The sequence below is a fragment of the Monomorium pharaonis genome, chromosome 2, assembly GCF_013373865.1.
Source record: "Monomorium pharaonis isolate MP-MQ-018 chromosome 2, ASM1337386v2, whole genome shotgun sequence".
Classification (NCBI taxonomy): domain Eukaryota; kingdom Metazoa; phylum Arthropoda; class Insecta; order Hymenoptera; family Formicidae; genus Monomorium; species Monomorium pharaonis.
This window is the reverse complement of record NC_050468.1, coordinates 20,613,775-20,631,211: the sequence shown is the minus strand read 5'-3', so window position 1 is coordinate 20,631,211 and position 17,437 is coordinate 20,613,775. Positions and strand designations below refer to the sequence as shown.

General features: G+C 35.9%; 1 protein-coding gene across 5 annotated transcripts in view; it reads right to left on the bottom strand.

The window, feature by feature from the left end:
* LOC105831619 (Down syndrome cell adhesion molecule-like protein Dscam2) overlaps positions 1-17,437 on the bottom strand; it is a 136,780-nt gene that overhangs the window by 10,062 nt on the left and 109,281 nt on the right. For all 5 annotated transcript variants that reach the window (XM_012671862.3, XM_012671858.3, XM_012671860.3 and 2 more), the window contains exons 5-18: positions 14,076-14,240; positions 9,849-9,995; positions 9,501-9,641; positions 8,906-9,096; positions 6,565-6,805; positions 6,176-6,329; positions 5,950-6,101; positions 5,299-5,568; positions 3,336-3,481; positions 2,356-2,791; positions 1,748-2,041; positions 405-635; positions 181-336; positions 35-105 (exon numbers count right to left, since the gene is read on the bottom strand). In XM_012671862.3, the coding sequence (XP_012527316.1) occupies positions 35-105; positions 181-336; positions 405-635; positions 1,748-2,041; positions 2,356-2,791; positions 3,336-3,481; positions 5,299-5,568; positions 5,950-6,101; positions 6,176-6,329; positions 6,565-6,805; positions 8,906-9,096; positions 9,501-9,641; positions 9,849-9,995; positions 14,076-14,240 (2,795 nt within the window). The remainder of the gene's footprint in view (positions 1-34; positions 106-180; positions 337-404; positions 636-1,747; positions 2,042-2,355; positions 2,792-3,335; positions 3,482-5,298; positions 5,569-5,949; positions 6,102-6,175; positions 6,330-6,564; positions 6,806-8,905; positions 9,097-9,500; positions 9,642-9,848; positions 9,996-14,075; positions 14,241-17,437) is intronic.

Here is a 17,437-nt window from a genome sequence, read left to right as displayed (position 1 = left end):
TCTCTCATGTCATCTCTGAATTGACATTACTTACTTGCCAACTGACCATGAGCTCTCCAGGTCCGGCAGATTGCACTTTGATGCTTTGCGGCGGCTCGGTGGGTGCTATTACGGATAACAATGTTATTCGACACAATAAGGCTTCGGTCATATGATCGCATTGTCACACGAGGCATTTACCTTCCTCCTGAGTCTTCGCCACTACCGGTTCCGTAGGTCCGCTCGCGTCGATAGAGTTTATAGCGAATATCCTGAAGGTATAGGTGACAGCCGGGTGAAGACCACCGACCAGAGCTACCTCCTGGTCATCGCCGGTAGTCTCGAATGGAGATAAGCCTAGAATTGATTCGGGTTACGAACGGTACGAATACAACTGCGATATCGATCGGAGTATGTGGACGAACCGTTTTGAGTTGGATGGATAGAATTACCGCTATTGGAGTTTCCCGGCGTGTACGTGACATTGTGCGTTTTAACGGGATTCCAATCATCGGTCATACCGTGGCTCAACGAACGGTATTGTATCACATAATTTCTTATAGGGCTGTTTCCATCGAAGGCTCGCTTCCATAATAATCGTATTGATCGGGAACCGATCTCTATTACTTCGAGTCCAGCTGGAGGATCCGGCCTCTCTGTAAAATAAACAAGATTTAAAGCTGATTGACCGGATTGGAAAAATCTAGTAGATGGAAAAAAAACTATGGTAAATTGCAGTTTTTATTTTATTGTCTCAGATTTTGTTTGGACTTTATTCAGATTTTATTAACGGAATAAACTGATTAAAATGTGAATAATGTTTATATAATGTTAAAATGTATAAATAATATGAATAAATGTGTAAAAGATAAATCTAGGAAAATAATATTGAGATGATTTTATGCAGAAAGACACTTTTGCTTTAATTAATGAATAACACTAGTTGCTATAGTTTAAAAATAAACCCATAATAAATAGAGTAACAAAACCTTATAATAATAAAGTATTTTTTAGTCAAATTAATATGTAACATACATTTTTCAAACAAAAACTTTGCAGATATAAATTTCATAATTAACTTATTAAATTTTATATTAAATTTCAGCTTAATGAGAAAAATGTAATATTAAACTAGTAGAATTAAACATTTTATTATCAATATAAGTCTGATTTCTATTACAATTTCAAGTAATACGAAGCTGATTATATATAATATGCGTATGTGTTTTTATAAATTATAACATTATTTTATAACATTATTTATTAATCTTTAAAACTTAATCATGAATATTCCGTGTCTGATCAATTTCAATGGAAGTTTTTCAAACTTTCAAAGGTAATTAAATTATATTATTTTTTTCAAAAAGAAAAACAGACATTTGTTTTAGAAACTTGAAAATGTTCATGAATTTTTAAAGATTTTTTTCAACTGTTTTAAATAAATGAAAAAGTGATCAGAAGCGAGATATTCATGAGTAGTATGAAAAAAAACTTTTTTAATCAACTAAATTCAATAGTAAAAGGCATAATGTAATAAAAGGTTTTTTATATTTTTTATGTTTTATTGTTTTTAATAGAAAAGATTAATTTTTGCTAATTTTTTTCCAGAAAATATTGATTTTTATTATTGGCATTGAATTTTATCTCAAAAATATCAAATTTGTCTAACTCTAATTTAAAGTTTCTTTTTCACGCATCGATTTGGATATAGGTATTAATAAAAATTAAGGCTGTACAAAATTGAAAGATTCAATGAAAAATGTTTTACCTTGGACTGCTAAATAAATTAGATGTTCACTTCTTCCGTAAGCGTTATCGGCGGTACATCTGTAGACTCCGGAATCTTGCCGATCGCTGTTTGCGATAGATAATTGGGACTTGAGGCCGTTGTCAGTCTTTATTTGACCAATGCTTAGTCTATGATTGCTCATATCCAATCGATCACTATTGTGCATCCATTGCACCTCTATAGGATTATCGCCGATCACGGTGCAATCAATAGTTACGGATTCTCCACGGCGAATTGTTACATTTTTACTTTGAAACTCAAATCTCGCCGGTTCTGTAAAGAAATTTATAAATTTTAATTTGCTTGTACAGCGGGATTTATTGTATAGTACTTTTCAAATATTTGTTTGAAATTAATGATTAAATTAATTAATTAAAAAAAATTTATTAAAAAAAGAAAAATATTTCTTTTTATTAGCAAATATAAATTTTTTTTTCTCTAATTATGTTTTTAAACAAACAAATCCATGAAGTATCGACAAAGTATCGATGACTGATTAAAATTTTTATCGAATCTTTCTGCACCGTGCCCAGATTCTTCTTGGATCTTTATAATTAATTGATCCTTAATTTGGACATTAAACTTACCATGCACTGACACGTATATCACTTTGCTTAGTCCGGATCCGATGCCATTGTTAGCCCGACACAGATAGTAACCCTCATCTTGCGGGCCGGCTGAAGCCGTCCACAAAGACCCATTAGGCAATATCGTGAGTCTACCATCGGAACCATCGACCAGCGGCTGATAGTCGTTGGACGTTCTGCCTCTGGCACGTAGCCACGTGATGCGCGGCGGTGGAAAACCTTTGGCCTCACAGTGGACATTTAACGGGTTGCCCAAGAGGGTCGCCACGTCCAGCGGTTCGAATATCCATTGAGGCGGTACTTTTACCAAAAGTTCGGCCGTATGATTGACCTTCGCGGCACTATTCGTGGCCACGCACGTGTACTTGCCGCTGTGCCGCGACGACAGTTCTTTGAATACGAGGAGGCTGAAGAACTCGGCACCTCGTTCTTCGATCTGTCCGGCAAAAGCGCGGTTACGGAATACGAATATGATTTACATGGAACACGGATGTAGCATTATTTTTATTGCTCTAAGTGGTGTTAAAAAGTTTAATAAAATTTTGAATCAGAAAAGAACTAAAGATATGAAAGATATTCCCTTCTGATATTGTAAGGCCATAAGAAATCTCAGCTTTCTCGTATGCTGTTTTTAAATTTTGATCTTATTGAGTTTCTATCCATTTGAAAAACATTATTCATAAAAGCTGAATATCTTTCATAGGAGTTTTACTACTAGAAAATGTGTATCTTTTGGTTTCCACAGGAGGAACAACTTTTTTGAAGAAAAATATAAAAAGATTAAAAATTAGTTTTCGTAGATAAAATATGTGCATAATTTTCAAATGAAGTTGCAGCTTGCATTACTCTTTTATTCTTTATTGTCGAAAACATAGAAATTAGAGAAAGGAGAGAGAAATTAGAGAGTGTAGAGAGAAATTATAGAGAGAGAAATTATTTTCGTATTACTGAATTTTGTGAAGTGAGATATGCATGCTTACGCGAAGGGAAGAGGGTAGTGGTTCGCCGTCTTTCAACCAGGAAATGTAGATTGGAAGATCACCCGATGTCACGCTGCAAGTCACTTGAGCACGACTGCCTTCTTGCGAATTTGCGGGAAAACTGAAGGGACTCATTACTGGAGGACCTGTAAAGCACGAAGAGTTAGATATTATATTGCTACATCTAAATCCCGAGATTCCTTTTTAGGGAGTTATATGTTATAAAGTTACAAGAAACACGAAAATGACATCAACACTCCTTTTGCAGGTCAATGCTCTGAAGCGCGTAGTATAAGTTAAACATATACAAGTCTTCAGATATATTAGTAGCAACCAAAAATATATCACTTTTATATTTTTTGAGCATAACTTTTATTTAAGTAAATTAGGTGGATTTAACATTTTACAATAAATATTTTCTCAAACCTTATAACACATAATATAAAAAATGTATTTAATATTTGTATGTAGAATGTTGAATCTATTTCATTTACTTAAATAAAATTTATGTTAAAAAACATTTGAAGGTGATGTCTTTTGGCCGATACTATAGGCTAATGAATCCTTTGTGAACAATGCACATTGGTTCTTTATTTTAGATAAATTAATTCTTTTTATTTGGCAAATCTTATGCAATTATGGAAACTTGACGGCGAGATTTTTAAATAATGAAAAAAATTATTATGAATTTATTGTACAAATATATCATTTCTTTGAAAACTACAAATAAATAATAATACGTAATTTTAAAGCGAATGTATCTCTATTATAGCATTTGCATCTGTTATAAAAAAAAGAAAAATTGAAAAAAAATTGAGAAATTTTTAGCATAAATAAAACAGGAAAATTGTGTGTCAGAAAAGTTACAAGATTTCAGACTGTCTATTAGTTGAATTTAAACATTCTCTTCTACTTGGGTTAATTCTGTGCTTCAGCAGTTTCTACTGTCGCTAGTTCTGTCGAAAATCTATTTCCGAAAATGTTTCGTAACAAAATTGTCGATATTTCTTTTTTGAGGATAGAAATTGAGACTTTATTAACTATAATTGGCACTATTTATTTAAAATTATTTTATGTAATTAATCGTCTTCTATTTTTTAAATTGATGGATTTCTAATAGTAATAAAATAAAAGGAGATTAATTTTGGATTTGGATATCGATCGTAATTGTTTTTTCTTTAAATATTTATTGCCTAAGAATGCTTGCATGCTTTTTGCTCTACCTTTCGCAAATTTGTATAGAATCTTAATTGTCGGGATTATTCCTTCTTTAATCAGTAACTGGTTGTTTAAGAACAATAAATGTAAGATTAAAAATATATACTTGCCTGATTTTTTAATGTTTCATAATTTTTAAACAATATGCTTTAATGTCGAAATACTTTGGGTAATCAACAGTGTCTACTGCATATACAAATGCAATTATAACTATTACCAATATTTTCTTTTAATTATATATTTAATTAGTTAACTTACCTTTTGTACAATTTACTTATGGTCAACTAATACTAATTTTCTTTACATTTGACAGAAAAAGTACTCAATTCGGAGATTTAAAAAATTATGAAACTTTCGCAGAATATCTTAATAAGCAATAAATTTCTTTACTACCAGAATTCGGCGTAAAGGGATAAAATCAAAATTAAAAATTGGTGAAAATTGATTTTATTTATTATCAAACAATTATGTTTCGATAAGTTTTATGGTTGATAAATTTTATTAAAGAACTTGATTTTGTTCTATCTTTTGTTGGTAAAACAAAGATAAAAAATGAATCTATTTTCAGCAATTGATTTTATGCTTTCAAGGGATGAATTCAAGCAATAAAAAACACAAGATAGTTTATTACATATTTTCTGTGTGTTGTTTCCGAGTTGAGAACTTTTTTTTGTGAGATATGCTCTCTTTCTGCTGAATTCTACTGCTCTGTGTTTAAGTCGACTACTCTTTTGCTCTTACTTACTATTAACAGTTAGTAATATATCTCTGTTGGCGGTTTCCCCGGAACTTGCTCGAACTATACATGTGTAAGTACCGGCATCATTCGGGTCTACCGTGAGGATTGTAAGATGGCCCTCGCTGTCGACCCGCTGCCTGATGTCAAAGGGCAACTCGGCACCACCTCGGGTCCATCCGACCGATGTGATCGGATATCCCGAGTAAGGACACGCTATTGTAATGTCGACACCCGCGATGGCGCGAACCGGGCCGATCGATCGGATGTACGGTGGTCCTAAAAGTGATTTCTTATTTTAGAATTACCTCGATTTGAACTCGCGCTTGGTTGACTCTATTCTCGCGCTTATTCGAGATTCTTTTCCTTGTCCTCGTTACATGTTACATAGAACTGTTTTTATAGTTTTATAGCTATAACTTTAATAGATTCAGCTTAGCATTTAATTAAAATAATTTAATTAACATTTAATGCATTTAATTAAAATAAAAGAGATATTATAGAAATACAATAGATTCGATTGAGTTTTGATTTATAAGAGATGCTGTCGTGCTTAAAAATTTATTCATTTATTGAATTTATTTATGTTACATTCTCTAATACATGCGCGATTGTACTTATATATATATTTAACATAAAATTATTTTATGCATGCCGTACCGTAAATGTTCAACCTAGCTTTGTGCTCGACGGTCGCCAGAGTGTTGGATGCCACACAAGCGTACAGGCCACCGTCCTCGGCTCCCGCCGATGAAATGTTTAAGTGACTGATCACGTCACCGGATTGATCCACGTATTGGCCTATCGCGTATCTACGCGTACAGTTTCCTGATTAGAAGATAGCGCGATATAACGCCGATACATCAGAACATAGGTACGATGCTACCTGTGTCCAGTCGCAATCTGGCTCAGTGGTTCACCGTCGAGTAGCCACGTAAAGGATGGTGTCGGTGAACCGGTAGCGGAACATCGCAGAGAGACCGGCGGGCCCGGTCGTAATGCCTGCTCGATAAATGTGTATTGCAGTTCCGGAACGGTATCTAAAAATTCGTTTTCAAACATCCGGTTTTTTAAGCAGAAACCAAGACCAGATTTCTTTGGAAAAAAGGACAAAATTTACAGAGAAAAATTTTTAGGGGGGGAAAAAAAAGAAAATTTAATATAATAGGGTGCGAGAAGTATATATACATAGGTACAGATATTTATATAAATTGAGATAAAAATAGATAGAAACGGGAATGAGGTATATTAAAAACAGACGATGCATTCGCTGACCTCCGAGCTTGAGTTCGGCGGTGGCCTGAGCATTTTCCTTGTCACTTCTCACCAAACACTGATACATCCCTTTGTCCCTGCGGCCAACGGAGCCTATCACGAGCACCAAGGGAGCCAACAATCTGATCCTCGTGTCCTGCGCGGTCAATACTGGCACACCGTCATGTAGCCACTCAACGCTCTCGACCGGATATCCTTCGACCGTGCAGTTCATCGTGGCGGTCTCGCCGGAATTAATGACCTGCGAATGACGACGGGCGATGTCTATGTTTGTATCTCGCAATCGAGCCGACTCGCGTCTATTTATGCGATTTTTAAGCTAATGATTTTCTCAGTATACAATAGAATTAATTTCACGGGGAGAAATGCATTAATAATGCATTAAATGTATTTTTATGTGTGATAAATTGATGTCCCATTAATCGTCATTTAATAATTGTTTTATTAAATATTAATTTTATATTGTTGAATGAGAGAGAAGGAGGAATAATTGTTAATTAATTAACGTAGTCGCAATTACCATAAATATAGGTAACGTAATCATATTTAGTTTAACCCAGTTTTCTCTTACGCTACAATAAAAGTAGAACATTACGATCTGTAAATGGATTAAATGCTTGATTTGTATTAATTGCTTTCCCAGTATATTGAATAAATAACATTTACTAAACAACGATATTTTAGCACAAATTTAATAGCAGTGTTTAACACGAATTTTTGATCACGAACTATCAAGATGATTACTATAGAACTTTTGTCGTTGAAGATGAGTTTGTTAAAGAATTTGCTTTATCACTTCATATATTAGAGAAAATTGAACTTCAAAGTGTTGAAAATAACATTTTTTGTACTTTTAAGCTAAAATAACAAAAATGTTGGACAATTTTGTAAATGGACTTCTGTTCTATATATAAAAAAATGTATAAAAATCATTTATGTATTATGCTCCGGATTCAAATGAAAAACATCAGATCAGATTTTATTTGATTTTTACCTTCTAGAAAGCAACATCGAGAATATCTTGTCATGAGAACTAAATAAATATTTTGTATATCTAAATTATAAAAGCGCATACAGAAATATACTGAGAGGTCATCGATAAGAGGCTAAGGACAAAGAAAAAGAATTATGTTGACTATTTTATGCAAAAAGTTACAATAATTGATAAGTTGAAAGAAGAGAGCTTAAATTTCTAGAAAAATAGAATCCTTTCAGAACAATAATAATTTGCTTATGTAGTTTAACTAATCACCTGTAAATCACTTCTTAGAATCATTTCTAGAATCGTCAGTTATGAATCCGAGACCAAAATTATTAAATGTAATTTGTTTAAGCAATCATTGTTAAAATAATAATATATAGAAAATTTATATATAATTTAAATGAAAACTAATAATGCCATTGTTTTCTATGAAAAATGTGTGTGTGTGTGTGTGTGTGTGTGTGTGTGTGTGTGTGTGTGTGTGTGTGTGTGTGTGTGTAAATACTGCATTACATTATATGCATTATATTATGCATTATATTTTATAACATTTTATTTATTATATTTATAAAAAGATACATTTTTAAAAATTTAACATGGTCAGAAACGAATGATGTAAAAGTTTTTTATCTACGAATTAAGTTCCTTTTTTTAAATATATCTATAATTGTAACTTTTGGCAAAAACTACACAAAGTACTCTCAAAATTAAAATCAGTAAAATCAGTGAAAATACACTGATTTTTAGTGGTACACTTATAACTGGTTAATCAGTGAAATATATAAATACATCGATTTTTTAGTAATTATATATCAATTCTGAAGTGAAAATTATTAAAAGACAGTAAGACTACTAATTATCACAGCTATCACTGTAAATCAGTGATAAAACACTGCTATTTAGAAAGTTAGCTAACTCAGTAAGTGACTTTTCTAGATTTTGTGTAGAAAATAAATCCGTTTGTAAAATTAGTCTGTTACATTTCTGTGCTATCTTAACTATAAATATTGAAAATTGGTATTTGTGAATTCCATTTAACACTTTTAAGTTTTAATTTTCTAAAAAATGACGTAATTAGAACAATTTTATTAACAAATTCGTTTTTAGCGACAGAAAACTTATAGAAATCACTTTATTTAGTTTGATACAAAATGAATGTTAAAATTTGTCGGACAATATAAGTTTTTATAGTATAAAAATTTTTCTTTTCTATTACATTATTTGATTCTTGAATTTTGAAGAAAATGTTTTTGCGTGAAGTACTGTCTACCTTCATATTATTATCTTCCTTTTAGCATAATATAAAATATTATACATTTAAGGGGAATATATACATCTGCAGGAATTAAATTTACGTACCTGCACACGCGGTTGAATCCGTGCATTTAGCTTTGATGTGACTGACAAGTGCGTCTCCGCTCGTTGCTCGCCAAGCTGATTGCTGGCCCGGCAAACGTATCTTCCTGCGTCCTGCGCATCTACGCGACGAATTTGCATCAGGTCACCCCAAAGCTGGATACGGCCGAACGATTCCACCGGTATCGAGTGGCCTGCAATAAGACAGTCGGATGTATCTGTCCTGTGACGGTCATGTATCTACGAAGTTATTTGCGTTCAGTACGAGATTAGATTCGCGTTGAATGTCGATAGAATTCCGTAGGAAAGGGAGAAATCCACGAGGTCTTGCGGCTTTATTTATAAAACATGATTCTTTTCACAAACATAGATTCTTTTCTCTTTTACAACGTTCGATAATGCCATTCGATATTAAAGAAGTATACATCTATTAAACGATCTTTACTTTCCTTTCGGTATTCATTATGTGACAACAGCGTTTAAATATAATGCAATATCCATGCTATCGAGAAACCAATGTACCAGCACAGCTGGGTAGTTTGTTCCGTGCTACCGTTAACATAGCTTATTCGGTAAACATTCCCCTAATTAAACCAACCATTAACATCGCGATACCAGGTAAATTGCGGCGGCGGGCTTCCTTGCGCCGAACACGTGAGATGAACATCGGAGCCGCTCTCGGCGGAAATAGCGATTTCAGATCGCTGCATCAATCGCGGCGGCGAGGAACCGGTTGGTTCTACAAATAAAACGGAGATAATAAATCTAAAGGAGGATGAAGAGAGCGAGGGAGGGAGAGAGAGAGAGAGAGAGAGATAGTGGCAAGGAATAATCTTCCTGGCCACTCCATTATACAGCGGTGAATCCGCGGAAGTAGATTAAATTTCAATCCGGATCCTGATTTTATATTTATCCGGCAAAGAGCTTATCCGGTTCTGGCGGTTACCCGTGACTGTTAAAGTGGCGGGCTCGCTCTTTCTTCGTTCGCTGGTCAAGGCATGCAGGGTTAAGCACGAATACGTCGCTCTGCCGTCTTCCGGTCTGGCGGCTCTAATATGAAGATCGCCCTGCGAGGTAACGACGAATCTTCCACCTGCGAACAAAATCAGGGCACGTGTAGGTACACAGGTCGGATTAATAATACAGCAAGTCTGACGAGCATCTCACGTTTTCTCTCGATTGCAGATTCTTCAGCAAACTTAAGCTGATACCGAGTTTCCGCGCGTCAAAATTTTATTGAAAATTCATTTTTTTAAATAAGCATATTACATCAAGTAAAAAATATTCTCTTACTCCACGAATTAAATATGAAAACGGGGATTTATTATATAAGGTATAATTGATCAAAATCCATCAATTTTTAGTCACTTGATATCTATAATTATTGATTCTTCCTCTGTAGAAGCAACTGCAATTTTTTAGTAAGCTATACAAACTTCCGATTTTGCTTATACGGTTCAGATAAAGCGTATAAGCAAAATCGGAAGCTTGTATAGCTTACTAAAATATACATGTACAAGCAGATTAAAGCTACAACAACAAATGTCGTGGGTTTGAAGACATTTTGTCCGAATAAAAAATTTCCCTTTCATCACTATCGCAGTGAAGAAATGCTTCTCTCGACTTCGCGATTTATTCGCGGCAGACTAAGCGGAAATACTATTCGACTTCTCAGAATTCAGAAGCTGGGAAATATCAATAATAAATCCTTGAACGTGCACCACGCGGCCCCTGCAATATTTTCTCTCGTATTTCAAGTCTGCGGGAGCAAAGGGTTATGCAAAATCCTCAGCATCTGTCGATGAAACCCCCTCCCCCACCCGTCGGATCATGGACGGGTTGTACTATCAGGCGTGAAATTTTCAATTTGGCTCAACCATCGGACAGACATCGAGGCAGCTCGGTCTACCGACTTGGTAAAGCTGTCTGACTATCTCGAATTGACCTGCCAGAAATCTTTTTTTCATCACGCTCTGAACATTACGGATTTTCACGCGCCCCTACCAAAGAATAATTAATATCGGAGGGATATTTCCGCCGAAGGGGTAGACTTCATGTTACAATGTCACTCTTTCTGACATATTGTCCGAAGATAAAAAATCGAGTTGAATTACGAACGCGCATTCTTTCACTTCAATTATTCTATAATGTCTTTATTATTTTTATAAATCTGTTACTTTTATTTGATTATTATAAGATAAAAGAGTTTTATAAAATAATTTTATGTTTTTGAACGAATAGCATTTATTTTGATTATCTCTAAAATAAATATCTCTATTAAAATCGATTAGAAATATATACCTCTTTAGTTGGAATAATACGATTCTAATGATGATATGTCCCCGGATTTGCGCAAGACGCATTCATCACAAATGGGATTCCGAGTGGTTCTCCTCCCTACGATGTCTAACAAGAACTATTGTCGCAGATTCGATATCGTTATAGTGTGTGTACGTGAGTCAATGATAGAAATGTCATGTTCTTCCCGCAACGTACAACCGGAATTTCATGTCCTCGAATCAGGGTGCGATATCCGCGACGTGATAGTTGTTAACGACGGCCAGCACACACGCATACCATATTTCTTAACTTTTTAATGAAAAGTTACATCTTTTTTCGTTTTTCTTTTGTGAATCCGATTTTCTATAAATTCTGCTGCAATATGAAAATAAATGGTTCACAAATATTTGAATTAAAAAATGCTGTTTATTTTAGAATAAATAGATCAACGTGCTAAATATTATCGATCGATTGTCAATAATTAAACCATAAATAAATTTTGTTTGACAAATCTGGCAAACTTTTATTGATGAGAACTGACTGGTTTCCGGTTCTTATCACGTTATTAATTAATACGCTAAAAAAGTATCTTCTGGATACCATCATGAGTATATCTCATCACTTTTTTATCTATTTAAACTTGTTAAAAATTCAAGAATATACTTTTATTTAGTTTTCTAGAACAATACTTAAGTTTTCTAGAACAAATGTTTGTTTGTTTCACTGCAAAAAATTAAAATGTATAATTATTTTTGGAATTTTGATAAATTACTATATATTGGAATCTGTCTGAAGCAAATTTTCGACATTTTTATTAGAAAATATTTTGTATTGGCTTTACAGAATTTCCAGTTCCTTTGCACAAAGTATGTATAAAAAATGAAGAAAGCAAAATGCCATTTTATATTAATAACAGAATACAACAATTTTTTGTAGTTTTAAAAAATTTTCAACACGTTAACAAATTTATTTTGTTATTAATATGAAATCTGTAAAATCAATTTAAACATATTTTCTGATAAAAAAAAATGTTGGTAATTTGCTCCATGACTTCTTTGAGAATTATTTAATCTCATTAAAATAAGGAGAGAAAGAGAAACAGTATGATTTTTTTCCACCTAATGACAAAAGATAGTCTTCGTCTACAGAAAAAATATTATCAAATCAATCAAATTTTGAATATAAAATTTTTTTTTAAGAATTTGATAATCTTAAACGGATAATAACCTCATTGTAAAAATTTTTTGTAAAATTACAACTATAATAGTGGGTAATTTTGAGACCAAGTTTAATAGTTGTAAATTTACTTTTGTCTATAATTTTGCAGTGTACAAGTAAAAAAAATTTAATTTGTCATAAATTTGTTTACAGTGTATACCCAAGTGTAAAAAACAAATTAAGAAATTATTGCAAAATTTATTACACAAAATTACATACACAAGAAAATTTACAATTATTGTAGTTGGTCTCAAAATTACTCACTATTATAGTTGTAATTTTACAAAAATTTTTTACAGTGTTGCTTATACAAAGAAATTTGGTTTCTGTTGAACATAATCAAATTCTTTAAAGAAAATTTTACACGAGCATAATATTGTTGACTTAAAATTAATAATGTTTTTTGTGTGTCTCTTTCTATTGTATTCGAATTCGTCACGAGAGCATACGTTCTGAAGCTTCCTCTCTATCTTCGCCGATATTGGCGCGACGTCGGGTGACGGACGGCGGAATCGACGCGACGTCGGCTGACGGACGGCGGAATCGACGCGACGTCGTCTTCGCGGATGCGATACGCGGACCATTCTCGCGACGACGATGACGTGCAGCGTGCGTCCGCGGGAGCGTACGCCGGCGTGGGTAGCGCGGGAGGCATCGGAGGACACGTAACCGCACCCCCGACGTGCCCCAGACGCCGCTGTTGCTTTCGTATATATGCGGACGATGCAATGTTAGCCGCCTAGTTACGAAACAAACGTATCAAGCCCCGACATGACGCGATGCTTCCCATGATATTCCAACGGCACACGCGTACGTACAGTTACGCGCGCGCGCACCAGTTACGTGCAACCGAGCGGCATAAATATGTATGGGACATGAATGCTTGAGCGTGTACAGGACGATCTAAACCGCCGAGTTAGCGCACGTAGGTACGTGTGCAGCCCGGGCGCGCGTGTGCGTGTGTTTTACTTGTGTGAGTGTGCGAATCCGTGGGGTTGCGCGCGCGCTCGCGCGCGCGTACCGGATGTTCCTCCAAGAGATCAAGCATTTTGAACTCTCTTCCTCTTTACGTGTGCCACTCTCGCTTCACATCAGCGGTCATAATTGCGCTAATTTAGTCCTTTTCGAGCCGTGCCCTTTTCTTGCGAAATTTATCGTAATTCATAAAAATTGCAATGTGCACTGCAACGCGACTCTATGATTAAAAATTATTATGTATGAGGGATTACGGTAAGCGATGAGGAGATAAATCGCGCTTCGGGTGTATATATATATATATATATCCCTCGTCATTTATATACGTTTATCCCGGACGTGCGCGTCCTCGCTATCGCATTCTTTTTTGTTCGTTTTAACCACCGCGAACACATTTGACACGTTTGCGTTCGTAAACTAATTTCGACACGTAAACCGCACGACCGATCGCATCTCTCTGGGCGCGTCGATAAAAATTGATGGATTTCCGCGGCCGGATAAAATTAGTTTGAATTTGTTTCGTTTGACAATAATGTTCAAAGTGAAAATTACATTTGCGGAAACGCAATACGCACGCTAGAACTCCGGTCGGTGTTCAAACAGAGAAACTGATCTCGAGAGGGTTTAACGTCGACACACGTCACTACGCTTAGATTAAAATAGCAAATGGTACAATATCACGAACGCGCAAGTTACTCACCGGTGTCTGTGTTTCCAGGTAGGAGAATAGCGTCGTCACGGAACCAGGAGGTTACAGTGAGGTGTTCCTTAACATCTTCCCGGGCTGTACAGGACAACACCGCGTTGCAGCCTTCCATGACGGGTTGTCTGTTTACCCTGACTTCGTATCCGGGTACCGTCAATACTGTAAGTAAGAAAATGGCAACAATACGTTTAATTCTAGGAGTAATTACTGCAAAACTTGCGTTTCTATCAAACATCTCTCGAAGTTTAATTTCGGAGAGTCAACACTCAAAATTGTTCAAACAATCACGAAAAAAAAGTGATTTAATTCTGACGTTTCCTCTGTGTCGAATCTGTTTAAACCTCTGAACTGGTAGTGGATTTGGATTTTAAAAATTCATTTTTCAGACAATTTTAAATGAAATTTAACACAACACCGTAATATAAAAAACTTAATTATTGATTTATGTAAATAATTCTGAAATTAGTAAAAGATTCTGGTATTATTATCGGGTTTTTAATAAGGAAAAATTGATTTGAAGTTGATTAAAGAGAATCCACGAGTCAAAGTAATTACATTTAATGCGAGGCACCCTCTATAATAAAATTCTGTTATATTCGTATATAACAGAAAGTCGGAGAAAAGAGGGAGGGGAAGCTGGGCGAGATGACGTAGCGTTGAAAGCGGAAGATGGATGATTATTAAGAAGTTACCACAGAAAGCAGAAAGTGGAAAATAAGACATAGGAAAGTAGAGGCATGCATAATGAACGATCAAACTTATTTCAAGTCCATGGACAATGGCCGCGTTGTAAATGCGATTCACTTCGCTTATTTCATTTTATGTCGTATATGTTAATTTACGAGCATAAAATTTCCAACACCTGGACAGCCCGTATTAACGACGGGTATATCAGGAATATATTAAAAATATTTTATATTCTTGATACATGTATTAACAATGCATTTGATTAAATTCAATTCCGACAGTAAAATTTTGCGGAAGAATTTTCGATCCCTTTAATTAAATCATATATATTTTACTCACTGTAATACGTTTCATTCGCGGTTAAGATACAAGATGCTGTGGTACAAGACAAGCTTCCTCGCTAAATCTAATCACCCTCAATCTAAGCGCACACTCATACATCAATATGTAACGGTGATGCTGGGAACAGCGCTCAGGTCACATATCCCATTCTCCGGAGACACACTTACTCGCCCGTATACACATTCTACTCGCACATTCCTCTATAATGAATGTTGGCACAAAGTGCGCGATTAATTTCCCACATTTGCATCTTTAGTTATATTAACCGTGTAATCGCAAAGTGAATATAGTACTCAAAATGTTATTACATTTACATCCTCGTTCTCGTTACCTTGAAACACACGTAATCTCTTTTTTTTTTTTGACCGAGTTTAGACGGAATCTACAATGAGATGGACAAAATAATGTAAACGTTTTTTTTTTTTTTTTAAGAAATACTGTTTTTTTTAATTAGTAACAGATTAATGTGAGCAGATTAATGTGGACAAAATAATGTGAACACTTAAGAAAAATGCACTATTTTTATTAACTTAACCACTGTCTTTAATGTAGATTTTTTCTTGTTTGTTGTAAGATCATGCAATGTTTGAGTAGTCATCAATGAAACGTATTATTTTTTTATTGATGGAGAAACTGATAATTATTTATAAAATATATATTACTAGAATAATACTGTTGTATTTCAGTCCTATTTAAAAACATGTTTAAGTTCTCTCTTTGACTAGTAAGTATCGACGAAACCTTCCTAAGCATGACTTTATCCCTTACAAATTAAATCTACATTAAGGACAAATAATGAGCCACTCTCTCATTAATGAAATAAGCAGTGTATTTTCCAAGTGTTGATATTATTTTGTCAACCTTCTGTATCTTTTAATTTTTTAAGACACGTATACCGTCACTTTTAACTAAAATGCACTTTACAAGAAATAATATGTGTCTTATATTATTTGATTACGAGACGAAAAATGCCTTTGAGCCAAATCACACGTGCGTGACCAATTTAAGACGTACGTGCCGCTAAGGTTATTGAAAAATTCACGTTTTTTTCAAGTGCCGTCGAGACACCCCGTCCGTAAACATTCGTGCCGAAATAACGCGCCCGATTTTCTCGATAGCAGAGAAAGAAGCGAGGCAGCAGGGCGAGAGAGAGAGAGAGAGGAGGGGGAGAGGAGAAAACTTAAAAAGCTTGGCGAACGCGAAGCCGAGGGATGCGCACCGAGAAGAAGAGGCGAAACGAGAAAAGCCAAGAGGTTGCGAGTCGGAGGAACTGCCGTTCGCCTACAGTGACGAGACGAAACGGGTCGTGTCGCCGTTCCACCCTTTTCGCCATCCGGGGGCGTCGGAAATTGGGGGGCTTCTCGGATGGTGTCCCGACGCTAGGCATCCTCCCTCCTTCGCTCTCCCTCGGCTACCCTCAGGTTAGACGCCGGTTTGTGAATCAAGGGGTGGAGGCAAGGGGTAGGTACGTGACGATAAAATTGAGATGCGCCGGTGAGAGATGCGAGAGAAATAGCGCAGACACGAGCGAACGAGCGAGAGAGAGAGAGAGAGAGAGAGCGAGGGTGAAAACGGGGTGAAACGAAATGTGCAAATAAAGCCAATATGCACGCGGATCTCCAGCCAGGCGAGCAACGATATTTCCACGAATTCGTAGAAATCGTTAGAATTAACTTTTCTCTCCTCTCTTCACGGACGGATTCTATCCCTTCCTTTCCCTTCTCCCTCCCGCCTTCTCGCGTGCGACATTGCTCTCTGATATCGCGCGCGCTTTGCGCGCTTACCGCCCATTACGCCCTGATGCGGCGTGAAAATGCACCGTGCACCGTCGCAGCGGTATCGATGCATCGCCGCAACGAGCGTGTTTTGCCAGACCCGCATGCTTCTACACTATTTCTCTCTCTCTCTCTCTCTCTCTCTCTCTCTCTGGCGAAACGGTAGATTTTTTAAATCGAATTTTCCGAGGATAGATTTTTCGTCGGGACGGGACGGATATATTGCCACTTACATCGCAAGGACCGGCCGACGTCGGGAAACGACGCGAACGCACGTGGATAATCGAACGGCGTGAAGATTTACCCTTAAGAAACGCGAAGACGCTCGCGCTTTAGATTGTCCGCCTCGGCGAAAATCGCGTTGCAATTTAAACCGATCGGTCAAGACAATTTTCTTGATTACGTTTTAAAACGTTCCGGTTTCTGCGACTGGGTTTCGCGTCTTATCGCGCCCCGTGACGCTTCTTGTGCACGCCTTCTCTCGGGAACAAAAACGTGCTTTGCGCGCGATTAAAACCGTCCGACCGTTTTGCCGGAATTACACATATACGG